General features: G+C 37.7%; 1 protein-coding gene across 1 annotated transcript in view; it reads right to left on the bottom strand.

Moving 5' to 3' along the window:
• The window catches only part of LOC134137632 (vasoactive intestinal polypeptide receptor 1-like), a 29,566-nt gene that overhangs the window by 1,644 nt on the left and 15,624 nt on the right, over positions 1 to 12,298 (bottom strand). Inside the window, 8 exon segments of the mRNA XM_062570851.1 lie at positions 1,315 to 1,356; positions 2,734 to 2,863; positions 3,865 to 3,956; positions 4,803 to 4,872; positions 7,062 to 7,122; positions 9,055 to 9,208; positions 9,650 to 9,782; positions 10,862 to 10,959. Of these exon segments, the coding sequence (XP_062426835.1) occupies positions 1,315 to 1,356; positions 2,734 to 2,863; positions 3,865 to 3,956; positions 4,803 to 4,872; positions 7,062 to 7,122; positions 9,055 to 9,208; positions 9,650 to 9,782; positions 10,862 to 10,959 (780 nt within the window).

The raw sequence follows: 12,298 nt of genomic DNA, 5'->3' as shown, positions 1-12,298 counted from the left end.
CCCATACAGACACCACCATTCTTGCCAGCAGCACAGTCTCTCATGTTGTTATTAAAAAAAAGTGAAGAAGCACATACAGAAAATAATAATTATGTTTGAAGATTGCAGGAAACCATACGAGATCCAAGGAAGATCCAATGGCAAGTTAGGAGGATTGGCCAGTCTGCTTTAGAAACAGTTATTCTTAAGCTTGGACATAAGTCAACTCATACCACTTGACCTTGGGGCCAGAAATCATTCACTCCTTGTCCATTTTTTAACAACCACTAGATTATCATGCTACCATATATGATAAGCAAGCAATATAGAAGCTGTTGGCAAGGAGTCTATGCAGACAAAAGGCAGGTGGGATGTACAGCATCCTGTATTTACAGTTAGTCCTAAAGGCACTCTCTAAGGATAGTATTGACATGGAAGTACCACTAGCATGGCCATTATGAGTTATTTTCCTAAGTAACAAACATATTTTGGCCATCACTCATCCTTGGGTAGGATTCCTCTTGCTGCTTTTAGCCTCTCTACGAGAGCTGCCAAGTCTAAGCTGGTCACTGAGACACTCTCTACAGTGAATGGAGAGAGAGAAGCACCTTCAGCAGGTCATTCCTCCCACCTAACCTACGCACCTTTCTGAGGATGAGATGAATCACCTCTTGGAGGTGTGTTTTTACATTTTCTATGGGCTTCTGTTTAATTCTGTTCTCAGTGCAAGCAAATTCTGGCTATCCATACTGTGTTTACACAGGGAAATCCAGATAACCTTCCTTTCTGTCGAAAGCTGTTAGTTTTTAAAATGGTAGGCACACTACAATATTCTGTAGGGATTTTATCTAAGAGGTATAATAGTGTCATAAAAATAAGAAAGGAAAGGATTTATAATAAGACTATTGAAAACACACAGGCTTGCCTTGGAGAAGAAAGGAAAAGGGAAAAGGAAACAGAAAGGGAAAGGATAGAAACTCACTAGGAGAAAATAGAACAAAAGAAAGTACAGACTGGTACAAGATTTCCATTGAGATATCTTCATGATAGCATCAGACATAAAGCAGAAGGAACCTCCCCTGACAGCAAAGTCACCAACCATTTGTAAAGGGTCACTACTTCAAAGCTTATTTTGTATCTTCCTGTTGGAATTATATGAATGCAGATAAAGTCAGCAAAGATGGCAGGGGAAAAAAAAAGATATATGTATTTTATGTTTTCAGAGGCAGATCAAAGCACAGATCCGTTCTGGAAATAAGGAAAAAAAATGCAGGAAAAAGAAAGGAAGACCATGAGTTTCAAAGGTTTTGATAATCTTACGTATGTGCTACTCACCTCTGCATTTGAGAAGCAATATAGGAGAGCAACGACAAAGCCCTAGAACAAGGAAGATGGGGATAAACAAAAGTAAGTAGTCGAGATAATCAAGTCAAGTAATCAATATCTGAGGCTGAAAATCAGGGAAAGACATTCATTCATAATTTGATCAACACAGCAAATATATATATATGTATATATACATATACAATGTATGTGTGTATGTATGCACACGCACACATGCACATATACATATACAAAACTTTTGTTCCATTTTGTCCCATTTGGATTTATGGGTTTTAACCTGTGGATGAAGTGCACGCACGTGCTGGATATTTATACTTTTGTCCTCTTTTGGAGACACTCAGGTTTAACGCATTGTTTACCATATCTTCTTCTTTAGATAAAGTGTCAGTGTGCTCTATCTTATTCCAATCTAGTGGGTGGCAACCAGTTCTTATCTTGCATCTTTACTACTAAATTATCCTCTTTCATTTAGAAGAGAATATCTATGTTCAAACAACCTGTTGGGAACGGTCTTTGGTTCATATGCACCCAGAACTACCATGAGGCGCTGTCTAGAAGAGCGTTAATCAGCCCAGACTGTGAGCAATCACTGGGCAGTGTTAAACTACAGTATACCAAACTGTGTACTACTGTACACTGTATTGTATGTATTAGGAAACCAAACAAGGTGCAGCCCTGAACATTGGCCCATAATTATCCATGTTGTTAAAATGCCAGTATGGTCTGTAGCAGAGATTTGACTTGGGCCAACAAATGTTTTCTCAAACAGTGTCCAGTCATAGGTGAGATGTAAGTGGGGGAGAGGGATCATTGCTAACATGTATGAACATGGATATGCTGTTGTGGGGTACGGGGGAAAGGGGAAGGAAAAAGACCTTAGTTGTTTGGTGCAATTTGTGCGATGCTTGGAGAGTGGCCTTTAGCCCTCCCAAATCCAAGATATTGCCCTGAACAGTGATACAGCAAAATAAGAGAAATGAAAAAAGTATTAGGAACTACTAACAGCTGAAGGATTAGTATACATTATCACTGTTTCTCCAATCTTCTTATTGTCACTTTGGTTTTATTCAGAATTAGTTTAAATCAGTTCACCTTAATCCATACCTTTGTCTTCATGGCATAATGTAAGATATCCAGTCATTGCTATTCAGTAAGGGTAGATGTTGTATTCTTTTGTGATTAGTAAGATGAAGTCTGAGTCAGAAGTTATAACTAGTATGAGATTTTAAATAATAATAAGATAGGGGAACAAACAATAGAAAGAGCTTGTGAGGGAGTAAGATGAATGTGTGTGTTGAATTTAGACATGTTATTAACACCTGCTCTAATAACCAATCTGAAATATAAAACTCCTCAGTGTGATGTTTCAGTCCAAGCCTCTTAAGACTGATAAATTTTTGTCTGGCTTACCTGAAAGGAACCCAAGCCCAACTCAATATAAAGTCGAGCTTCCAGACCAGTGCTTTCCGGGAAAAATGCAAATACAATATAGTGCACTCCAAAGAGAGGGATCAAAAGTAAAGTGGATTTAGCAAGTCTCCTGGCAAACCAAGAACAAAGTAACAAAGCTCTGTTAACAGCATGCAATTAGTGATAGCATTTATTAGAACAAATTCTTCTACAGAGGATCAACTTCAGCGTGGAGGCAACTATGTCCAAAAAAGTTCTGGAAATATTATTCTGCCACTCTTGCCATCAATATCTGGTCAAAAAAGATGACCAGATAAGCCTACAAGTTTTTTGGATTGACCTTCTACTCTCTACTTCTACTCCCCTTCTGTTTCCTACTAAAAACACAAAGGTAGAGTCACTCATCTAAGAGCTCTGATCTGCCCTCCTGTGATCAATCTCAGTCAAATGGAGGTATCTACCATGTAAGTGTCTAAGCTTCAACATCTATCAATGGCTACCCAATAATTATCATCCATGGAACTTGATTCAGTTGCTTTAAATGGGTGCCAGGGCCATTTAAGTTGTCCTAGGGTATTCTGCTTGTCCTTCAGCTCACTTCAGAAGAGCACAGGTTTCCTGCAGCCCTTGTGTCATATCTAACTGGTATTCACGGATGTCTTAGGATGAGCCAAATACTTTGCAAGAGTCCTCTGATTGTATTGATGACATCTCCATTGCATGTTCTAGAGACTGCAAACATCAAGGACAAGATTCAGTTAGTTTCATGTTACAGATGAGAATTTAGAGTATCTGTATCTATCTTTTTGTGGTCGTTTGTGTGGAAAGGTCTGGATGCAGGATGGATAGATATATCATTATGTGATGTACATTTGGCATCTAGTCTTTCAAGGTGGATTACTTGGAGTCTAAGCATTTTATTGTAGACTTCTCATTTCTCCTCTCCCCGTCTCACAAGAAAAAAGAAGGATAAAAATAGATTTGGGATAAAAATAGAAGTCTACTCTTTAATATTTTTCTGGGAACTTCCCTTTCTACTAGTAAGGAATAGAACATCGTGTGCTCCTGCTCACAAAACATCTTGTAGAGCAGCTAAAATGGGTCATCATCAACAGACTCAGAAATACTTACACAAAGTGGTTTGAATGGCTCCCTCCTCCCTCTTGAGATTTCAATTTATGGACTAGAATTCTGATCACATTAATAAATATAATAAAGTTAATCTGAAAAGACAAGATAGGACCTGTAAACCTGTTACAGTGTGAAAATACATCCTCAGTTGGTATAAATTATATTTAAAAACACAGTCACACAAAGTACATTGATACAAGCCAGTGAAGATCTGACCTCAGATCAAATCAATAGCATTTGAAACATTATTTATTTTTCCTCATCAAAATGCCGTTATTAGATGCAAACATTTGCTCAATGTTGAATGAATATAGGCATGCATATCTCAGTGCCATTACGTATGCGATATTAACTCCTTGTGTTCGACTTTCACCACCTAGAAGGTCTTACACGACCTTCTATTCCTTCAGGAATATCCTTTCCTATTCCCTTCATTGATTATGATAACGATTGCCATCTGAAATGACATAATGTTTGCTTCCTAAACTTAGTTGGAATGAATCTGCGCCTAAGAAGTAATTTTCATCTTAGGTTTGCATCTTAAGAACTTGTTTAAAAAATGTGCTAGATAAAAAAATCTGCATGTATTTCTTGTATTGAATTAGCTACATATGATCTAGAAGTCTTGCCGTTATGGATTGTTTTTCTTCAGAAATGGCTTATGGAGGTACAACAGTACTGTAATCTATGGAACGAGAGGCAATGTGACTCCGTAAGCTCCTAGCGTGACTCTAGAAAACATATGATTTGCCCTTCACATTGTGATTTAAGCTGTAAAAAGGCAGAGGGAGGATGCTGTACAATACTTTCTGGTTGTTTAATATCCAAAATAAATCAAACATAGCACATGATAGTGAATTTTTCCAATTTACAAGAAAGAGACACAAACTTAGCTTTATGATTTCAAAAGATGGCCAAGACAACTTGCAAAAACATACTAATACAGTTAGCAGGATGGGGCCTTTGATGATCCATAACACTACTCCATTTTCATCATCATCCCAACATCTGAAACAGCAAACAAAGACAATCGAGTTATCTATTCCATGTGACCTGTTTGCAACTCAGGAAAGCATTTCTGTATCAGGATAGGAAAGGACTCGACATTAAGTTTTCAAAGGCCAGTCCTCCCACCCCCATACCTCTGGAAAAGTTTCTGCACAGCCCAGATAAAAGGACACTTACTCATCAAGAGGCAAGGACTGAGAACCGATGTGAAGTCATAAAATACATGCTTATACTTTTAGGCTTCTTTCCTACTCTCCTGTTGAAAAGGTGATTATTTTACAGGGTGCAGATCAAAGACTGAACTACTCTGCAGTCAAGAATGCAATGATTTGTGGCTTGTAAGGTAAACGGGTAAGAGAAGTCCACATCCCTAGCAAAGGTACCATGAGGAGGGAGAGCAGATTGGGCTTTTGGTCCTTGCATTAAGGCTGTTCACACATTTAATGCTGATAACATCCCAGTTTTTCCTTCTTCCAGTCAAGTGACTTACATGCTAGGTTATATCAGGCTCCCTCTCTCTGGAATTTATCTTCTAATTTTGTGACATGGGATGCTTGGCTGCACAAAGATAAGGCATCCAGATAGTGGCTTATGTCAGCATGTTGGACTTCAGGGTGTCTTTGACCTGTGAGTTATGTGAGTTCAAAACAGCTCTGGCTGAAGAACTTGGATTTTCCATTTGCGAGGCTATTAGGGAAAAGATGAGTGGTGCTGATATTGTGTCTTCTTTATATATCTAATATCAGAAGAGTAACCAAGTGAACGGAGATATCTGCAAAGGGATTCATCGTCCTATGTATAAATGCCTTCCTCAGAGCTCTTCAGCTACATTCCTTTGCAGTCAAAGGAGATCAACACAGCAGAGGAGCCTATGGCATCTTGCATCTCATCTTAAAGCAGACATCTAAAATACGGAAGAGGAATAAAGCCCTAATAAAGTCTACTTCTTTCCGTGGACTAAAAAGGGAGAACACTGACTAGATTAGGTATAGACATCTAGGACTCATTTTTGTTGCCCACACATAACCGTCAGCCGAACGCTGATGTATCCCACCTGTCCTTCAGCTACTGCTACAGAAGACACAAACTCACAGAAACTGTGTGTCTGTTAGCCACATGTCTTGGACATCTTAGGGAGTCTCAGACTAGCTGCCTATGGGCAACTAATAGAACTTCTACATTATAGTGTGACTATTGTCCCACTTGTAATGTGTAGGCTATGAGTAGGCACTTTACTGGAAGAGCACCCAAAGTTTGGACACTGAAGTCTTCAGTCCCTTCTTTAACCCTGTGAGGACTTGTCTGAGTTCTTGTTCATTCTTTCCATCTTTTGCTGAACTCTCTTCATAACCATCTTGAGCCAGATTATTCCACTACTGATTCAACAAGTTAGCCCACCAATCTGGCATTTTTTTTCTTGGAAGAGGAGCAGTAGAACAGGACAAGAATTAAAAGTTTCCTCAGACCTCTCCTGACTACAAAAGGGAAGCATATGCTGTGGAAAAATAAAAAGCATCCATTTATGAAACACTAAAATGGAGAACTGGTCTAATGCTGACACAGTGAAGTAACATAAAGAAAGGAAAATAGGATGTGCCAAACAGAGTGGACTGCAAGACTTACTGCTTCTACATCATTATCCTGAGTCTTGAGCAGGTAGATATGAAATGGCATCTTTTTGATTGATCATCTGTATAAAATGACCTGAAAGCCTTCAGGGTATCTCTTAGTGAGCAAACTTCTGCTTTGTACCTGTTTCCCATATTAAAGGATATAAAAAAGACTGAAAGAACTGAATGGAATTGAAAGAATGAACTACTTACCAAGACATAACATGTGGACATACACATTTTAAGAAATTAAGATGAGAATTTTATGCCTGTTTTTAAAAAGAAGCAGTGATTTTCTTAAAATCCACCTTTTTCAAGGTCTGGATGATAAGAAACTAAACAAATTGCTCATACTTACAATGACAATTACAGGTTTAGTGCTGTCCCCACATACATCAGAATCAGAACACTGATTATTTTCTCATTTACTTGCTTTTGAAATTTAAAGATTAGAGGCACAAATTTAGGGGGACAAATGTTTTTGCCTATCTGTTGTTAATCTAATGTTTCCATGTTAGTAAATCAAAATGCAACACAATATAAGTTATCCTCAGGTTCTTTACCCAAACAGTAACTCACCCTGTATTTTGGTGATGGATTCTTGTGAGGACCCAAGCAGACATCACAAGAGTGGGAGCTCCTGGACAAATCAACATGGAGCACAACTTAGTATTTTTTTGCTTCCTATTTCCCATAGAAACTTTATTGCGAGAAGATTCACCATGCAGTAGCTTGTATATATATTAAAATTCAGGCAATGGACCAGAAAATCTTGTAATGACTTAACGAAAGAATTTAACTCTCAATTCAGGAGAAAAAAATACCCCCCCCCCTTCTCTACCCTCCAGGAGAACTAAATCAAAGTGAGGGAGAATAGGTGGGTATTTTGGAACTACATTTTCAAAAATAATATCAGAGTACTACTGGAAGGTTTACATATGAATTACAAGCACCTGTGAAGTTTGAGGGATCCTTTACTTAACTAGAGCTATATTATCCTGTGAATTGTGGCCATCACACAACTCCTTGCACACTGGAGATTTCATCTTTGTCCTGAAGTGTCTCTACTATTCACTGTAGACCAGATAGCTGATAAATAGTCTGTGAAAATTTGTTCTAGTGACCTCATTACCTAAATTGCAGGAATTGATGATTGATTCTAGTCTCTCTCCATCACTGCTTATCTTTCTGCATTTGTTAAATAGCTATTTATAATATTTTTTAAATAGTCCTATAAACTAGGTAATTAAATTTTGCTCTCCTTTTCTGCAATTGAATTTCCAAAGGCTAAGTGACTTTCAAATCTTCCCCCGAAAATGACTCTGAAGTAGGTCAAATTTTCACCAATAAATCAATAGAAATTCGGGTAATATCTGCTTACATGTCATTTAGGATCTATAAGAAAGGCACAAAAGTCTTCCTTCCTCATTTTAGCCCTTTTTTTGAGGTCTCTAAGATGGGACCATATTCAGTCCCAGTTGCCTTTTTCAATGATGAATAGAAATAGCCACATTCTGCCACCTAAAATCTGAGTTGCTCTTGTGATGTTTCTCACTCCCCATTGACTATAAAAGGAGGTGAGGATTACTACTCTCTTAATTGAGGCGTTTTCTTTATTGTGTGGAGTTAGTTGTGATTAACCAAGTCCTAAGCCTCTACTCTCAGGCAGTTAAAATGGGAGTAGCTCTAAATCATAATCTCCTTTTGAAAATTCATCCATTTTTAAATTTAGGTACCTAAATAAAATCTAAAAATCTGAAGATGAAGGCAAAATTCCTGCTCAACTCAGAAGAACTTGGATTTCACTCCTAAGCCAAAAAGGTACCCTCTTGTTTTGGGTACCTCCACTTTAGAATGATCAAGGTGACATACAAGAACATACAGAGCTACAATAAACAATTCTCTGCAGTGAAAGAAATATTATTTTTCTATAATTTTCACATACCGTGGCAATTTGATAATTCTGACAATTTTAATTGCTATATAAACTCAAAAGATTCTTTAAAGCTGTGTCGCTGCAAAAACTACAATTTTTGCTTCGTAGAACTGAACTCATGTGAACTAAGATTAATATATCAAATTCTGACTACTAAAAACAAAATATCTACTTAAAGTTGGTTGTCTAAACTTCTCTATTCAGTGGAGGAAGAAAAGATATTTCCAGGAGGTTATCCAGCCACATTAGTCATCTATTTGAGAACAGGATTAATTACCACCATGACCTGCCTATCTAACTCTACTGGCTACAGGAGAAACTTGGAGAGTTTAGATTAGATTACTTTTAAATGACTGTAGTTGTATGAAATTAATCTCAACCATAAAGATGAATGCTGCAATTTTTGAGTGAATATATTGTGTTCTAGAAATGGATTATATCCTCTCTTTCAAAGTTTAAAAACATGAAATATTTAACAAAACAAAAAGAAAGGAAGAATTATGCTGTTGTTTTGATGTGGCACTATCACATGAATAGGCACCCTTTATTGAAAGAAATCATCTCAGAACAAATATTTTATCTAGTTCTAAAGTGAATAGAAATACTAAATAACACAGAGTGGAAAAGAGTACTAACCCCAGCCAGCAGATATGAACCACCACACATACTGCTTATCAGAAACAAAGGTCAGCAAAAGCAGTGTTTGCAGGTATATCCCTTCTATGAGAAGCCAGAAGAAGTTGGCTAAAATGCTGAACTGAAAGAATGCCACAGCAGCCTTACAAGCAACCTAGAAATGCAGAAGAAGAAAAAAAAAAGTATTAGATCTTCTTTTAATGGGGTTAAGAGGGACTTTTTTTTCACAAGTATATAAAAATTTAACATTGCCCCACAAAAATGAAGGAGTAAACACAAGATTTCTATAGATTATGGATTCTATCATTTCAGTTGACTTTACTACAGACTTTTGGAAAGGGAGAACTACTCTCTTATAGGTGAAAATTTTACTAATAGAAACGAATCTATCTCCATTAGAGTCAACAGAGCTACACCTCATATACCAAGGCCGAGTATGGCCCATAGCTTGGTTTATGTAGCTTATTCTATAGGTTATTTGTTTTATGATTTCAATTCTAGCAAGCTAAAAAAGAATGTGATGACGAATTTTTTCCATGTTTCCTTCACATCAAGGATTAAACATTAAATCAAGGAGAGAGGAGCAGACTAGTACCGTTGACATTAGGCAGTGGTCCATGGTTTCATCAGCAAACAAAACAGCGTCTTTGGTGAAAACAGCAATTGCTCTCAGGATAAAGGAGACAAATAGGTGCATATGGATGTAATTCCGCGTACAGTGGAATTTTCTGACATGGAAAAAATAGAAAGATTGTTCTTCAAGAGAAATTTCTTTGGGTCTCATCAAGACACAAATAGGAATATGCAGTGACTTCAGACTTTCCAATGCAAATATATGATCTGTCACCACTTAAGAGGGAGCTAGGCACAAGGGAGTAGAGCAGTTATGATCTGTTTAGGCTAATAAAAGTGCTAGTATAGTTCTACTTGAATCACCACACATTTGAGGGAGTTATCAGCAGCAGGGAGTAACTCTGGGACTCTTGGGATGTACTTCAATAACACCTTTTAATTATCCTAAATAGCAATTTTTGTTAAAAAAACCTGCAAAAGGCTCTTCAGCTCCTTTCTGGCTAGAACAGAACCGAGCACTCAATGGGTATGAGTTGCATGGTATGACTACCAGAGCAGTAGCTGCTTTTTCCTAGACTATCTTGTCCACACAGTTTGATCTGGAGCTGAAGGAATATCCTTCAAGGTTTGGACAGATCAAGGTGTGTCCTGTGTCCTTCTGTAGTATAATCTCTGAGACTGCCAATATATGTCTTCTAGGAAGCTCTTTCTGTGCTCTGCATTCTCATCTGCAGAGAAAGTTCAGGACATTTGTTCAAGTGCATTGGAGCTAATCAAAAATAGACTTCTTTTCCTAATAACCAGAGTTATTAAACACGACATTAAAATTTCTTTAAACCTCTTCCACAGCTCCCGTTTATGGAAGCAATGGTCTTTCACAGAGGGAATGGGCAATTTAGAATGACTGTAGGTTCAAGGGATGAGACATGCCGAGTCTCTGCAGAATACCCCCCTGCTAAGCACTGGAAGAATAGTTACTTTATGTTAATAGTAATAACAGCCTGCGGCATTTACTGCATGGACAGTTTGCCCAGTCAGCTTTATTGTTTCAGCATCTTCAAGGAAAAGCCATAACAGAACAGAAGAGCCCATTGTCATCAACAAAATGTAATGTCTCAGAAGTGTTTGGAAATAATTAAAAAAGAAAAAAAAGGAAGAAAGAAAAACACAGAGGGTTGAAAGGAATAAGCATGAGACTCTCTTGAGACACCCTGGAAAGAGACCAAACTTTTACCTGAAGGCTGCAAAGACAATTAGAGCTGTAATGAGTGAAGTCACTGATGCTGCATAGCCAGCAGTGTAGACACTCCAAAATGCAGAATAATATGATTTCTATGAAAAAAGAAAACACAGACAAATTCTGGTGGTTATGCAGCATGCATTCTGGTGTGCTCATTTCACTAAGATGTGATTTCCCTTAGCTGGACATTCCCATTACCTTGTGCTGCTTTGGGTACTTGAGACCTACATAAAGTTTTTCCCTTCATCACTAACATGTCTCATTTTTTTAATCCTACACAAGCTTAGTTCTAGTTCCACAGCCCACAGCTCTTCTGAAACAATGACTTCTTTGAGCATGTTCAATAGGAAAATGGTAACTTTCTAAGTAACTGTGTTTTCCCCTATAGGTAGATAAGGACTCAGGCATGGAAGCCTTCAGATGAGTGATTTGTGAAGCAGTAATTTTTGGAACAGAGTCAGACTCTACTACATTCAGGTGAGAAGGATATTTCCATGTGAACTGAGAAGTGTTGTTTTTCATAAACATAAATGGCTAAGCAGCAACAGCTAATAAAGAAATAAAGCTTGCATTTTGCCCATGAGGAAACCAAGACACTGTGAAGTCACCTAACAGTGTGGAGATGGGAAAGTTAAGGCCAAGATAACTAGCTCTCTGTCTTTGATTCCTTGGACAAACACAGTTCATTCAGTAGCCCTATGCTGTAACACGGCAATATTCACCATAGTTCAATTTATTTTTGCATTGAAAGATCTTGTATCATAAGAAAAATGAAGCATGTTTATATAGCCTTAGCTATGCAAATTTTATTCTGTTTCACTACAAGATCACCTAATTATTCAAAATCCCAAGAAACCAAATTCTCTGAATCCAAGTAAATTTCCTCCTTGTAAATTCAGTGGACACTTTGTTCTCTAATTGATCCAAACTCTGTTTATCCAAAAGGCAGCATTGCCATTAGCAATTTTAAGTAGAGCCATAAATATATCAGGTAACCCTGACAACCTAAGAATCATCCTGATGTTTCTGAAATACTCCCAGTGTTTTCTATAGTATTTTTAAAACAAAGGTGTAAGTTAGAAAATACATTCTTCAACTGAAGAAGGAAGCATTTGGATGTCTTTTGTATTTTATTGTAGGGTATATAAAAACAGTGGCCATGTAGTGCAGACTATATCTGTGCACAAGTCACTGACTAGTGCAAGGCAGAAACTGCTACCAGTACACAGCTTGGAGAAAGCTGCCCTGATCTGGACAGTAAGAGAGTTTAGCTATGAAGATGACAACCCTGCATGCTAGCTCTGCCCCAGGGCTGGAGAACACTGTGTGCAGTGCCTGGAGAGCCTTGTATCCCTTCTGAAGTAGTTGCAGGGTTTCCAGCAATGCTCCAGAATTGTTTAATACATTTATCTTTATAGCTTCTCTACAGTG

The sequence above is a fragment of the Rhea pennata genome, chromosome 2 (genome assembly GCF_028389875.1).
Source record: "Rhea pennata isolate bPtePen1 chromosome 2, bPtePen1.pri, whole genome shotgun sequence".
Taxonomy (NCBI): domain Eukaryota; kingdom Metazoa; phylum Chordata; class Aves; order Rheiformes; family Rheidae; genus Rhea; species Rhea pennata.
Note: the sequence above shows the minus strand (reverse complement) of the source record. Positions and strands in the feature narration are given on the sequence as shown.